The sequence below is a fragment of the Palaemon carinicauda genome, chromosome 6 (genome assembly GCF_036898095.1).
Source record: "Palaemon carinicauda isolate YSFRI2023 chromosome 6, ASM3689809v2, whole genome shotgun sequence".
Lineage (NCBI taxonomy): Eukaryota > Metazoa > Arthropoda > Malacostraca > Decapoda > Palaemonidae > Palaemon > Palaemon carinicauda.
The window spans coordinates 115,044,964-115,057,581 of record NC_090730.1 but is presented as its reverse complement, the minus strand read 5'-3'; the positions used below and the strand labels follow the sequence as shown (position 1 = coordinate 115,057,581).

General features: G+C 47.9%; 1 protein-coding gene across 1 annotated transcript in view; it reads right to left on the bottom strand.

The window, feature by feature from the left end:
* LOC137642622 (sec1 family domain-containing protein 1-like) overlaps positions 1-12,618 on the bottom strand; it is a 129,698-nt gene that overhangs the window by 98,687 nt on the left and 18,393 nt on the right. The window contains exon 2 of the mRNA XM_068375332.1: positions 4,426-4,588. Within this exon, the coding sequence (XP_068231433.1) occupies positions 4,426-4,588 (163 nt within the window). The remainder of the gene's footprint in view (positions 1-4,425; positions 4,589-12,618) is intronic.

Here is a 12,618-nt window from a genome sequence, read left to right as displayed (position 1 = left end):
GTCTCCTGCATCCTGTTGACTTCTCCACCAGGAACAGTTGACTGTAGAAGCCAGGAGACCCATCTCTGACTTTCAATGTGTAGGATCTCTTTATCATCACTGCCATTACTGAATCGATAGACGGAGGTGATTGGATCCCCGAAACGTTTTGGGAATGTTGCAAGGAAGAAGTATGATGACAGCTGCCATCATCTTGACCCGTAGCGTTCACGCTCAGTCTTGTAAGAAACCTAGCGGAGGTAGCGAGAGCGTGAACTCCTATTCCTGGTACCATAACCCCTTCCAGAGTCAAATCTTGGGATAGCACTATTCCTTCCACGAAACCATACACAAGAATCGGTCGATGTCTCATGAGACTTGATCCAATTGGTCGTGCTGTTGTGGCGGGATGTAAACAAAAACAAACCCCCACACCTTTGATCACTCTTACTTTCAAAATATCCCACAATACAAACTTTCCCCTTACTTTACTTCAAACTGGACTATTGCACGAAGGGAACAAAGAAACAAAACATAGCCTTAAAACTATATTAAACGCAACCAAAAACAAAACACAAATCATTAAACTGACTTACTGTAACACTAAAACAAATCACTTATCACCATATGCCATAAACCAGAAACAATCACAATTTATCATAAATTCAATAGACAAAAATAACCATACACAAAATTTGCTGTATATATCGGTGCGTGAGGGTACCGAGGACTCGCCAACAATCGGAAAAAACAATATCCTTTTAATATACCCAACACCGTCAGTCCACGCACAGTACCAAAAGCACACTTGAGACTAAATAAATTACTTTGAAACACCAATCATATTCTGCAACACAAAAAAAGTAATGCCAAACCCAAGAGAACCTCTTGGTTCACACGCAACAGTCCTTGCAAGTTGTAGCCTACTGGCACTGGCCAACAATATCGTACGGCCAATTCGACCGTGCAATCTTATGCGGTGGTCGTCGTCGTCATCATCAATTGTCGTGAGAAAAATCCGTATTTTATAGCCGGGTCATCAACGTTCAAAAATTCTCTCTATATATAAATATCTGCAGTCTAATTCTATGTTCATTGTACGGTCCAGGTCGTCATCATCAAGAGATTCATGTAAATACACACGGCTGGCAAACACCACCTTCCAGGCCAAACTAAAACTCCAAGGAGTCTAAAGGAATCCAAAGGAGCCTAAAGGAGGAATTACAGCCTGCAATAAAAAGAAAAAACGATTACGAAAACTCCTAACTAACTAAACTATCGCACTATAATCAAAGATAAATAAACTTTCTTTAATTCATGATCGCGCCTAACAAAAATAAATAAAAACAGTACTTACTCCGATACAAGAAAAATCGCTTCAAAGCCGGCTGTCAATGAACAAAAAAACACAACCGACTCCTGCTACAGTCAAATAGAAAATGCTTTCGCCCAAGACATTCATTACCGCCCTAACCTAGCTAAAAATGTAAACAAACAACCTCAATTATACCGACAGTCTTTCCCACTACAAACAATCATTCCGCTAATTACCACTTGTTCGGCGGCGCGCACCGCGGACACAAACACACGCACACACATACATACTCTCTCTCTCTCTCGCGCGCGCGATTAGCAACACTAAAGCAAATGAAATTCTCTCTCTCTCTCTCTCTCTGTCTGTCTCTCTCTCTCTTTGTCAAAACTAAAACAAATAAACACTCTCTCTCTCTCGATTTGACAAAACTAAAGCAAATAAACTCACTCTCTCTCTCTCTCTATATTTGACAAAGCTAAAGCAAATAAAATATCTCGATGTAACAAAATTAAAACTCACTCTCACTCTCTCTCTCTCGATTTGGCAAAACAAAAAAAATAAATTAAAATAAAATTAATCCTCCACACTGTGCTTTGTTGACTTCTTCTTTCTGATTGGGTAAAACTATTCCCTACTGAGAGGCACTCATCGCTTCTCACTGCCAGAGAGAAATCTAACGCCCAGGAAGGGAAAAGAATGAGTGCGCCCTTTATTCCTACTGGTTAGTACCTTGTAAGAATCGAGCATGGGTAGCGAGAGCTAGTGTGTGTGCTTTTCCTTGTGAAAACAAGACTACTGCGAGCTAGTGCGGGTGCCTATTCTCATGATAATGGAGGACAGGTAAGGGCAGTGCACCGCAAGTGCATAAGCTCCTGTCCCGAGTGCCAATGGGTCTAATTGGCGAGGGTTGTATATCCTCTTATTTTGCAAATAAGGCATGTGCATACCAGTAGATCTACCCTTCCTCTAGGAGATTATTTTAGTACTGTACTGAGCTCTTTATTCCATTGGGTGGACCCTTGTTAACAGCTTTGTGAGCACGAGTGTCATCCCAGTGCTTTTACAAATGTTAGGATTAGATAAAGATGTTACCTGTTCCAAACCCTAGAGCTCAACCTAAATGGTACTTCTATGAAAACTTGATTGGGAATCGGTCTTTGAGTTTTTTAAGCAGTATCGGCCTGCAGAGATTCTTCGTAAAGTTATCACTGAAGCATCCCAAGGTAGAATGAGTCGAGAGAGGATACCCACGTCTTGACAAGCAGCGCTTACGCTCAGTCTGGTTTAGAGCTGATTACCTGAACAGGAGCATAAACTATTTTATCTTGCATCAAAACCCTTCCTCTGGGGAGCGGGTTTCAGTACAGAAATGCACCTTTAATGAAACCATGCAGAATTGGTTGAAGTCTCGTGATGGGCTGGCAGAGCGGTTGTTCAGTGCTTCAGTGATATCATCTTCCTCCTCTTTGAGGCAAAAAGCATTGGGAAGGAACAGGTAACAGAGCTTGTTACCTGGAGTAACTGTCATCTGAGACAAGCTAAGCTACTGCTTGCATGATTCCTAATACAAGGCCGGCAATAGCATGATTCCCAATCACGACTGGTGATAGAATGAATCCTAATTGCAGCTGCCAATTGTACGCTTCCTGATTGTGGCCTGTGATCACATGCTTCTCGATTGGGGTTCTCAATCATATGGTTTACGAAGGCGGTTTTCAGCGGTCTCGGAACGCAGCCGATCCCATGAGAAAGGATGATTGCTAAGAATGACAACAAGCTTGCTGGGAGAGATCAATATCGGAACACGCCTACTAAGAAAAAAACAACAGGAATAGCAAGAGGGAAACTCGTCACATGTAAATGAAACTTCTCATAGCACCGATCAAGTACTCACCTAAATTCTAGAATGATCGTACCCATGGCCCTTCATTTTGTAAAGATCATGAATGACGAGCAGTCCTCATGCGTACGCATAGGAAAGTGTTCATTGCTTTTGAAAACCAGAAGACTGGTCTACAAAGTCAATCCTCTCCGAAAAACTTGTCAGAGCAGTTCGTGGTCATCTGGGAGTTTGTGTGCACGAAGAAGAGATCACTTGAGGCAAGGACCGATGCCTTTGAACCTCAGGGAGGTTTTAGTAGAATGCTACTCCTCCCACAAAACCATGCAGAGGAACCAGACAAACTCCAGAGTTAGACTGATCGCTTGTTCTATGTTTTCAGTGTTGTCTCTGGAACTCTACAACAGGCGTCACATCTGATGATTCAATTGTCATCTCAAACTCTGCAGCAGTAGATGGCAGAAGCAGTGCTTGCTGATATCATCGGCAAATGCTGTTTCTTTCTTTCCTGAAAGAGAGAGAGAGATCTTGTACATGAAGGGAAATGGATGGTTGTACCCTTCATCTTGGTCAATCTCTCCCACAGCGAGAAAAACAGTTAAGCAAAATAACTCCTGTCAATTGGACCTCCTGGACTTCACAATGATGTCTTTACTCAACTCGTCACGAGTAGTCGCAGCGAAGATGAAAAGAGAAAGGAGTTCATCTCCTCATGTTTTGTGTAGGCCAATGAACGAAACTCTCGTAGAGCAGGAGACAACAACCAGATGATAAGTCCTTAGAACCTTCCAGAATCAGCAGACATGAAAGGGAAGAAAAAGTTCATAGTCCTTCCCCTTACTCTTGGCGGAGATCTGTCTAAGGAAAACCGTCCTTAAGCTTGCATTGTTGGTCACAGACACGAGGGATAAAATAGCAACAGACATGACACAAAACATGAACAATTCTATTGGATAGTGGGATGTAGCAAAAAAAAAACTATAACAATTATAGTTATCAGACAAAACATGTAAATCCAATTATATTATTCCTTGGACACAAATGCAAGGCCAAAAATTTAGCCTAAAAGCAAAAGCATAAAACAGCCAGATGAGGGCTCCAAAAAGTACATTTGTACTCTGCGGGAGCATAAGTCAAAGTGAAGGTTACTCTACCTGGTGACCAACTATGTCACCAGGTAGAGCCATTTCAGCTTTACAGACATCATACTCCTATTAAAGGCTGGTGGTTTGTATTATATGTAGGGACAAATACTGTTCTTCATAAATTAAAAAAAGAATCCACAACTTACATGTGCAAGGTAACGCCCATTTCTCTAAGATCCTTAACAGACAAAAGAGGAGAAATAATGTCCTGACCATGTTTGTCATAGATGAGAACAGAGAATGTGGTTTCACTGCCAACATTAGAAGCCCCAGCAGTAATGTTGAGGTTGATCATACGTCGCAGTGACGCTAAAGGGAGAATAATAAAATTAATTTAATACACTACAGGTAAAACACAAAAAGAACATTTAAAAGACATTTTAAAATGACAAATTTGGAAATTTTGTATTTTCCTAACAGCAAAAATGACAAATTCGTAGATAATTTGTAGTTTTCCTAACTATACAAGCCTTAGCTATTTAATATGGGTATTACTTTCGGCGTAGCTGAAATGACGAGCCATTAGAATTTTAACGAGGGTTTACTACCCCCTTGCTAGTTAGCGAGTCAGCTGTGCAGAGAACCCAGGATGCTGCTTTCCCCAAGAGAGGGGAGAATGAAGAAAAGAATAAGGGCCAGGCATACCTTTTCATTCATGCAGACTAAAACCAGGTAACATTGCCCTCAACCCTCTGCTACTTGTCCATTAAGGAGCCTGAGGTTTAAACCAGCTGTTGTGCAGCCACCACAGGGCCAATAGAAAATGTATCGAGCCTCCTGTGGGTCACATCTTGCAGGTAGTGGGCTGTGAAGGTCGTCTGACGCTTCCACACCCCTGCTTGTAAAACCTGCGTCACTGAGTCGTTCTTGAAGGCCAGGGACGTAGCAATGCCCCTGACATCATGTGCTCTAGGGCGACGTGACGGAGGAGGGTCGGGATTCAGGGAATGATGGATAACCCTGCGAATCCACGCTGAGATAGTATTCTTAGTGACCCTACTCTTCGTCCTTCCAGTGCTCACAAACAATGCCTGCACCCGAGGACAAATTGCAGCTGTTCTCTTAAGATGGAGCCAGACTCCTCACTGGGCACAGTAGGAGAGGTCTGGGTCATCTGTTACAGAACGCAGACTCGAAATCCGGAAAGAGTCGAACCGAGGGTCCGGCACTCCTGGATTTTGAGTCTTAGCAACAAACTCGGGGACGAATCTGAACGTTACCTCCCCCCATCCCCTTGAATGGGCAATGTCATGCGAGAGACCATGAAGTTCGCCGACTCGCTTGGCCGAGGCCAAAGCAAGTAGGAACACCGTCTTCCAAGTTAGGTGGCGATCAGAAGCCTGGCGTAATGGTTCGAAGGGAGGTCTCTTAAGAGACCTGAGAACTCGAACCACGTTCCATGGAGGTGGTCTCACTTCCAACTGAGGGTAGGTAAGTTCATAACTTTGTATGAATAAAGAAAGTTCCAGCGAAGAGGAAATGTCCATTCCTTTGAGCCTGAAGGCAAGACTTAAGGCTGAGCGATAGCCTTTCACTGCCGAGACCGAAAGGCGCATTTCTTCCCGCAAATACAAGAGGAACTCTGCTATTGCTGGAATAGTGCCATCAAGTGGAGAGATACCCGTTCCACGACACCAACCACAGAAAACTCTCCACTTCGCCTGGTAGACCCCTGCGGATGACTTTCGCAGGTGTCGAGACATCCTTTCAGCAACTTGTTGCGAAAAGCCTCTCTCTGTGAGGAGATGCTGGATAGTCTTCAGGCGTGAAGCTGCAGCGAAACTACGGCTTTGTGAAAGATGTTGGCATGTGGTTGTTTGAGTAGCTCGTGTCGTGGAGGAAGTTCTCTCGGGAGTTCCGTCAGGAGCTGCAGAAGGTCCGGAAACCACTCTGCGTGATGCAGAGCACCCTCCTCATCAGACAGAACGGGGGGAAAGGCGTATACGTCGATGTTGTCCCACCGTTGTTGGAAGGCATCTTGCCAGAGAGCCTTGGGGTCCGGGATTGGGGAGCAGTAAAGCGGAAGCTTGAAATTCAAAGCTGTCGCGAACAGATCCACCGTTGGGGAACCCACAAAGTCAGGACTTTGTTGGCTACTAAACGATCCAAAGACCACTTGGTACTCACTATCTGGGATGCCCTGCTCAGACTGTCAGTGAGCACGTTCCTCTTACCTGGAATGAAACGAGCTGATAGTGGAATCGAGTGGACTTCGGTCCATCTCAGTATCTCTACTGCCCGATGGGATAACTGCTCTGAAAAGGTACCTCCCTGCTTGTTGATGTAAGCCACTACCGTGGTGTTGTCGCTCATCACCACCACGAAGTGACCCGCCAGGTACTGTTGGAACTGTTGAAGTGCCAGGAATACGGCCTTAATTTCTAGCAGATTAATGTGGAGGCACTTTTCTGATTCTGACCAGAGGCCTGAGGTCCTGTGGTTCAGAACATGGGCCCTCCACCCTTTAGGCGTCCGAAAACAGCATCAAATCCGGGGGGGAGGACGAGAAGATCCACTCCCTTTCGTAGGTTCTCGTCTGTCACCCACCACTGAAGGTCCGTCCGTTCCGCAGGACCCATAGGGACCATGACGTCCGGGGAATCGTTTCCTTGATTCCATCGAGACTTGAGTCGCCATTGCAGGGATCTCATCCTGAGGCGACCGTTTGGAACTAGACGGGCCAGCCATGAAAGGTGACCGAGGAGACGTAACCACGATTGGGCTGGGAGTTCTTCTCGTCTGAGGAAAGGATCTGCGACCCTCCTCAGCCTTGCTATCCTGTCATCTGATGGGAAGGCTTTGTGGAGATTGGTGTCCAATATCATGCCTAGATATACCAGTCGCTGAGTTGGAAGCAGAGAAGACTTTGAGATTTACCATGATCCCTAGATCTTGGCAAAGTCCCAGAAGCTTGTCTCAGTGTCGAAGAAGGGTCGACTCCGAGTGTGCCAGGATCAGCCAGTCGTCCAGATAACGGAGGAGACGGATGCCGATCCTGTGTGCCCACGAAGAAAACAGGGTGAACACTCTGGTAAATACCTGAGGTGCTGTGGAGAGACCGAAACACAGCACCTGGAACTGGTAGATCTTGTTGTCTAGGCTGAATCTTAAGTACTTCCTTGAAGACAGATGGACTGGGATCTGGAAGTATGCGTCCTTCAGGTCCAGTGTACACATGAAGTCTTGTGGTCTCACTGCAAGTCTGACCGTGTCTGCTGTTTCCATGCTGAACGGGGTTTGTTTGACAAACCTGTTCAGAGCTGAGAAGTTGATGACTGGTCTCCAGCCTCCAGACGCCTTCCTTACAAGAAAGAGTCGACTGAAGCAGCCTGGGGAACCGTCGACGACCTCCTGGAGAGCTTCCTTCTTTAACATGGTCTTGACTTCTGCCCGTAGGGCTTGGCCCCTTCCCGATCCCATGGCAAAGGAGCTCAACGACATTGGATCCGCTGTCAGGGGAGGTAGAGATGTTGTGAACGGGACACGATATCCCTGACTGATTACGGAAATCGTCCAGGAATTGGCCCCGAGTTGTTGCCACCTGATTGCGCAACTTTGTAGGCATCCCCCCACTGGTGGACATGCAGGGGGATTGCCAATCCTAGCATTTGTGGCCTCGGGCACTCCCTCTAGGATTTTTCCCTCCCCTGGAGGACTTTTTGCCTTCTTGTCTTTGACAGGAAAGGGCTTCGACACCGTTACCTTTGCTGCCACTGCCGGTTTCGTCGTCTTGGACGGGCGAGGTTGTTGAGGTGCTGGAGGTTTATAGGGCTTTGATGTAAGAGCCCTATGTAGGAGAGAGTCCTGGTTGGACTTCCTCCACCTCTCAGCTGCCTGTTCCACGTCTTTAGGCTCAAACAGATTCTTTCCCAAAAGGGAAGAATGTCTGAGCCTGCTGACCTCGACGGCTGGGACCTTCGTGTGGAACCTCTCTGCCACCGCATCACATCGTTTCAGGATGGAATTGGCCCACAAGTTCGCGACTTGGTGGGCCAGAAACTCAATGGTGCGGGTGCCCGAAAGGAGGAAGGTTTCCAGGGCCTTCCTGGTGCTCTCCTTAGACAGGTCCTCGGATCGCAACAGGATGCCAAGAGACCCCAGCCAGACGTCCAGCCACGAAGTAGCCTGCATGGCACACTTCGCAACCTTCTCCTGACTTAGGATCTCTGTCGCCGAGAAAGACACTTGCCGGCTAGAGAACCTCTCTAGAGGGACTCCCTTGGTGAGCTCTTTTACCGAATGGTGCAAAGGGAGAGCTAGGCAAGACTCCTCCATGATCTCAAAGTACCTCCTCTGGTGGATATGAAGAGGAGGGAGGAGCTTGTTGCCAGCAGTGGAACGGCTGGAGGAGGCGAGTTTGGAGAGCTGGCCCTCAACGTTATCCCTGGCACTCTTCACCCCTTGGGACCAGGGCAAAGCCGCACTGGCCTTAGCGGGCTTCTGAGTGCCAAAGACTCGGTCCAGGACCGTGTCTCTGCCCTCTCGAGGAGGAATCTCAGGGTCCGGGAACCCGTTGAGATGCCTCATCAGGGTCAAAACCTGCCAGAAGGCATGCTCTAACTCCTGTGGCTCCCCTCCTAGAGAACTGGCAGCAAAGTCTCCCGTCCCCAAAGGCTCTTCCTGGGGGGACCAGTGGACGTTCTCTGCGGGTCTTGTTGGCTCTAATCGAATCCTTGAGGATGACTTGGGGATGGTTTTAGAGTCCTTAGGTTCCCTCCTGGGAGGAATACAGGACTCCAACAACGACGTCTGTGGGCTCTTCTCCGCCCCAACCCAGGACGATTCTCCTACACGAGGTGGGGTTTCTCCCATTGGTGCGATGGGAGAACGTCTCACCTCGGTACTCTCTCCTGAGGACGGAAAATCCTCGTCCACAGGAGAGGGAGAGAAAGTCTGGGGGGGAAAGAGCCTTCCTCAAGGACTTCCGAGGAGCCAGCTTGGCCCTGGGAGAAGTTACCACGACTTCTACTCCTCTCTCCTCTTCAGTGGGGTCGGAGCTGCCATTGATTTGAGGCCCAACTCAGAGAAGGCAGGTTTGAAAGCCTGCATGATGGCTCTGACAAGGGGCCCGAACCAAGGCTGCTTACTGACAGCTGTGCTGTCAGAGACTCCCTCTGAAGGGAAGGGGATCAGGCGATCCTTCGGAGTAGAAACTACAACTGGGCCTGCCTGAAAAGAAAGGGAATAAGAAGGTTGGTTCCTGGACCTATCCGGAGTATTCCCCTCCTCCTGCAGGAGCGCTGATCTGCGCTTGCAGGGGGGGGGGTGAAGATGACGACCTGGCGGCTCTCGTTCCTGTAGCTTTGCACGGGGGCTCACACTGTGAATCCTGATGCAAATCGCGCTGGGGATCGCGTTGGGGATCGCGCTGGGGATCACGCTGGGAATCGCGCTGGCGCTCGCACGATAGGATTTTCCCTGGTTCGCGCGCACGGAGATGATGACGAGGGTGCGCGCGGGCGAGCGCTGGCGTGCAGGAGAGCGATGGCGCGCTGGCGAGCGACCGCGCACAGGTGAAGGGGCTTGTGGGCGCGCAGGCAATCTATGACGCGTCGGCGAGTGGGCGCGTTGACGTGCTGGCGAGCGATGGCGCGCAGGTGATGGTGCGCGATCTGGTGAAAGCAGAGGGAGCGCCAAAGGGTGTGCAAGCGATTGCGTGCGCGGGGGTGATAGTGAGCGCGCAGGAACTCGCTGAGCTCCAGAAGATGTGCGAGCACGCGCAGGGGAAATACCCCTAGCGCGTGGGCGCGCAGGAGGGCTCACCGCAGGAGCTGGGACAGATGCGCGTGATGGAGACTGCGCGCGATGGCGTGTAGGCAAGTAGGCAAAGTCCGAAGGCGCGTAGGAGATCGCTGACGGGAAGGAGAAGAAAGATTCTTCCCTCCTGCGCCCAGATCCGGAGATCTTGGGCACGCAGGCGAACGCTGGCGAGCAGGAGATCGTGGGCGCGCGTGGCGCGCATCAGGATGAGGGCGCGCAGATGTGCGCTGGCGAGGAGAAGATCGCTGGCGTACAGGTAAGCCGGGACACTTCCGCATGGTAGAGGCCAACTTCCAAACACACTGAAAAGAAAAAGCAAAAAACAAAGATCAAAGGCTGTCATATAAGCGAGGGTGGGAGCAGACACGTCTGATCGTCACCCGAGCCAAAAGCAAAGTGAGCTAATCACAGGTGTGTGACGGGGGGAAGGGTAGCAAGCTACCCCTCCCTATCCCCTTGCTAACTAGCGAGGGGGTAGTAAACCCTCGTTAAAATTCTAATGGCTCGTTATTTCAGCTACGCCGAAAGTAATATCCATATTAAATAGCGTGGTTTGTATTCCAATTACGGAACAAACCTGAGTTCTATATGTAGGAGATAAGATTCAGGGCAAGCTAGTTTAGCCATATAAATTTTTAAGGAAGGTGTCAATGACCCTCTGTTAGTTAGCATGGGGAACACCCACTTGAACACTGGCCCAGCAACTGAGTTAACTTTTGACTGTAGTCAGGACTTCTACAGGGAACTTGATGGCAAGACAAGTATTGTACTGTATGTGTAAAGAACTCAGATTTGTATAATTAGGAAAAATACAAATTACTTTCAAATGTTATTTTTTCTGGACAAATATGACAAATTTGGAAATAATTTGCATTTTTCCTAACCATACAAACCTGAAGCTCTTCTCTATGTAGATACGTTTTGGCGACACCTGAAACTAGCCGTTAAACTTTCAGTACGGCGCAATTACCCTCTGCTAGTTAGCAGGGGGTAAGATCAATCACCCCCCCCCCACACACACACACAATAGCTAACACAAACCACTTTGCAATTGCAGGCAGAAATTTTGGGGCTAAGTGATGGCGAGCTTACAATAACCTTAATCCTTCAGGGCATAACGAGTCTCGTGAAACAATCCTTCAAGGATTATGTTTCACCACGAGACTCGTTACGCCCTGGGGACACGATGGTGAGAGGCGGTGATCAGAATTGGTCGACAGGCAACACCATGAGGGTGCTCCAAAAAGCTCTCTATACGTAGGGAGTGGAGATCTATGACAATAGCCCCTATGGGTTATGGCTCACAAGACTTGTTGTGCCCTGAGGCAGCAGCTGTAAAAGGTTGGTAGACATCCTCATCTCCGGCTATAACCCCGAAAGGTTATGTCTTACGAGCCTCACTCTGGCGAGATCTGTCAGTCGCAAAAGCGAGCTCGCATGCAGAACTGAAGTACCGAGTGTAAGAACCTCACTATGGAGGTGTGAGCGTGCAACCAAAGCTGCACAAAGACCTTCATCAGTGAGAGGAGCTTGCCCGCCTACTTCACTAACACTCAATGGCTGCGTGCGCAACAATACAGTATGCAAGACACGCTCGCCAGACTGGGGTTTGTGTTTTCATACGCCGAAACTGTGTGAAACAAAGTACGAATACTTGTCAATGCTCCTGCATGTAGATTGGCGAGTAGCATTGCGTACTCCTACAAAAGGAGGCACGTGCTCAAATGGAGGCGAGCAAGGCTGAGGTTTTCTGAGTGCTTGCCCTCACTGAATCGGATTACAGAGGGCAATCGAACTGTTTCACATCCAACTGCATCTTCTAACGGCTAGACAGAAATTAGTCGTGAATAGAATATCTATGAATGTTCTATGCCGTGCCAAGAATACCCATGTCTGGGTATACTACCACCACTATACTTATATAATATAAAAACATTATGGTGTGACAAGAAGGAAGTTACTGAAAGAAATTAAGAGCCATCAACATTGCATTCTAATCCAAGAAGACTTGTGATGCACTGCCGATATGTGTAAGGACATAGCTTAGAGGCCATGTGTCACAATGAGTGAGCCGCCCCCTTTCTTTCAATGCCTCCCCCAACAGCACAGAATGTGGGGAAGGAGAGAGAAGATCTACTCACCTGAGAAGGTTGGTGATCTCTACCTCCCAACTCTTGTCTCTCTTTCACTCTGATCCTATCAGACTTGTAAGTACACAGAATCCCAGCTAATACCAAATGAACCAGTTGCCACTAGAGGGAACTTAAGCTATAAATTTCACTATGGCCGAAGAACTCTGAAGTTCAAGGTACCCAGCAGGCACAGCCATCATTACATCTCTCAGAAGTCTCGCTTGAGGAAGGAACATTCCGCTTCCCTATGCCCTTTTCCCTGATTGGATGGAGCAACTTCCTGTCTCTTTAGCGGTTATTTGCTTTTCTAAATACAGTACTGTATACCAGTTCTCATGGAGGTTGCCGAGATGAATTCTAATGGTCTTATCCTGAAAACGAGATAAAAAACTCAAAAGATTGACTAAGGATTGGAAAAACATCTCCACTGAGTCTGCTAGAATTCAA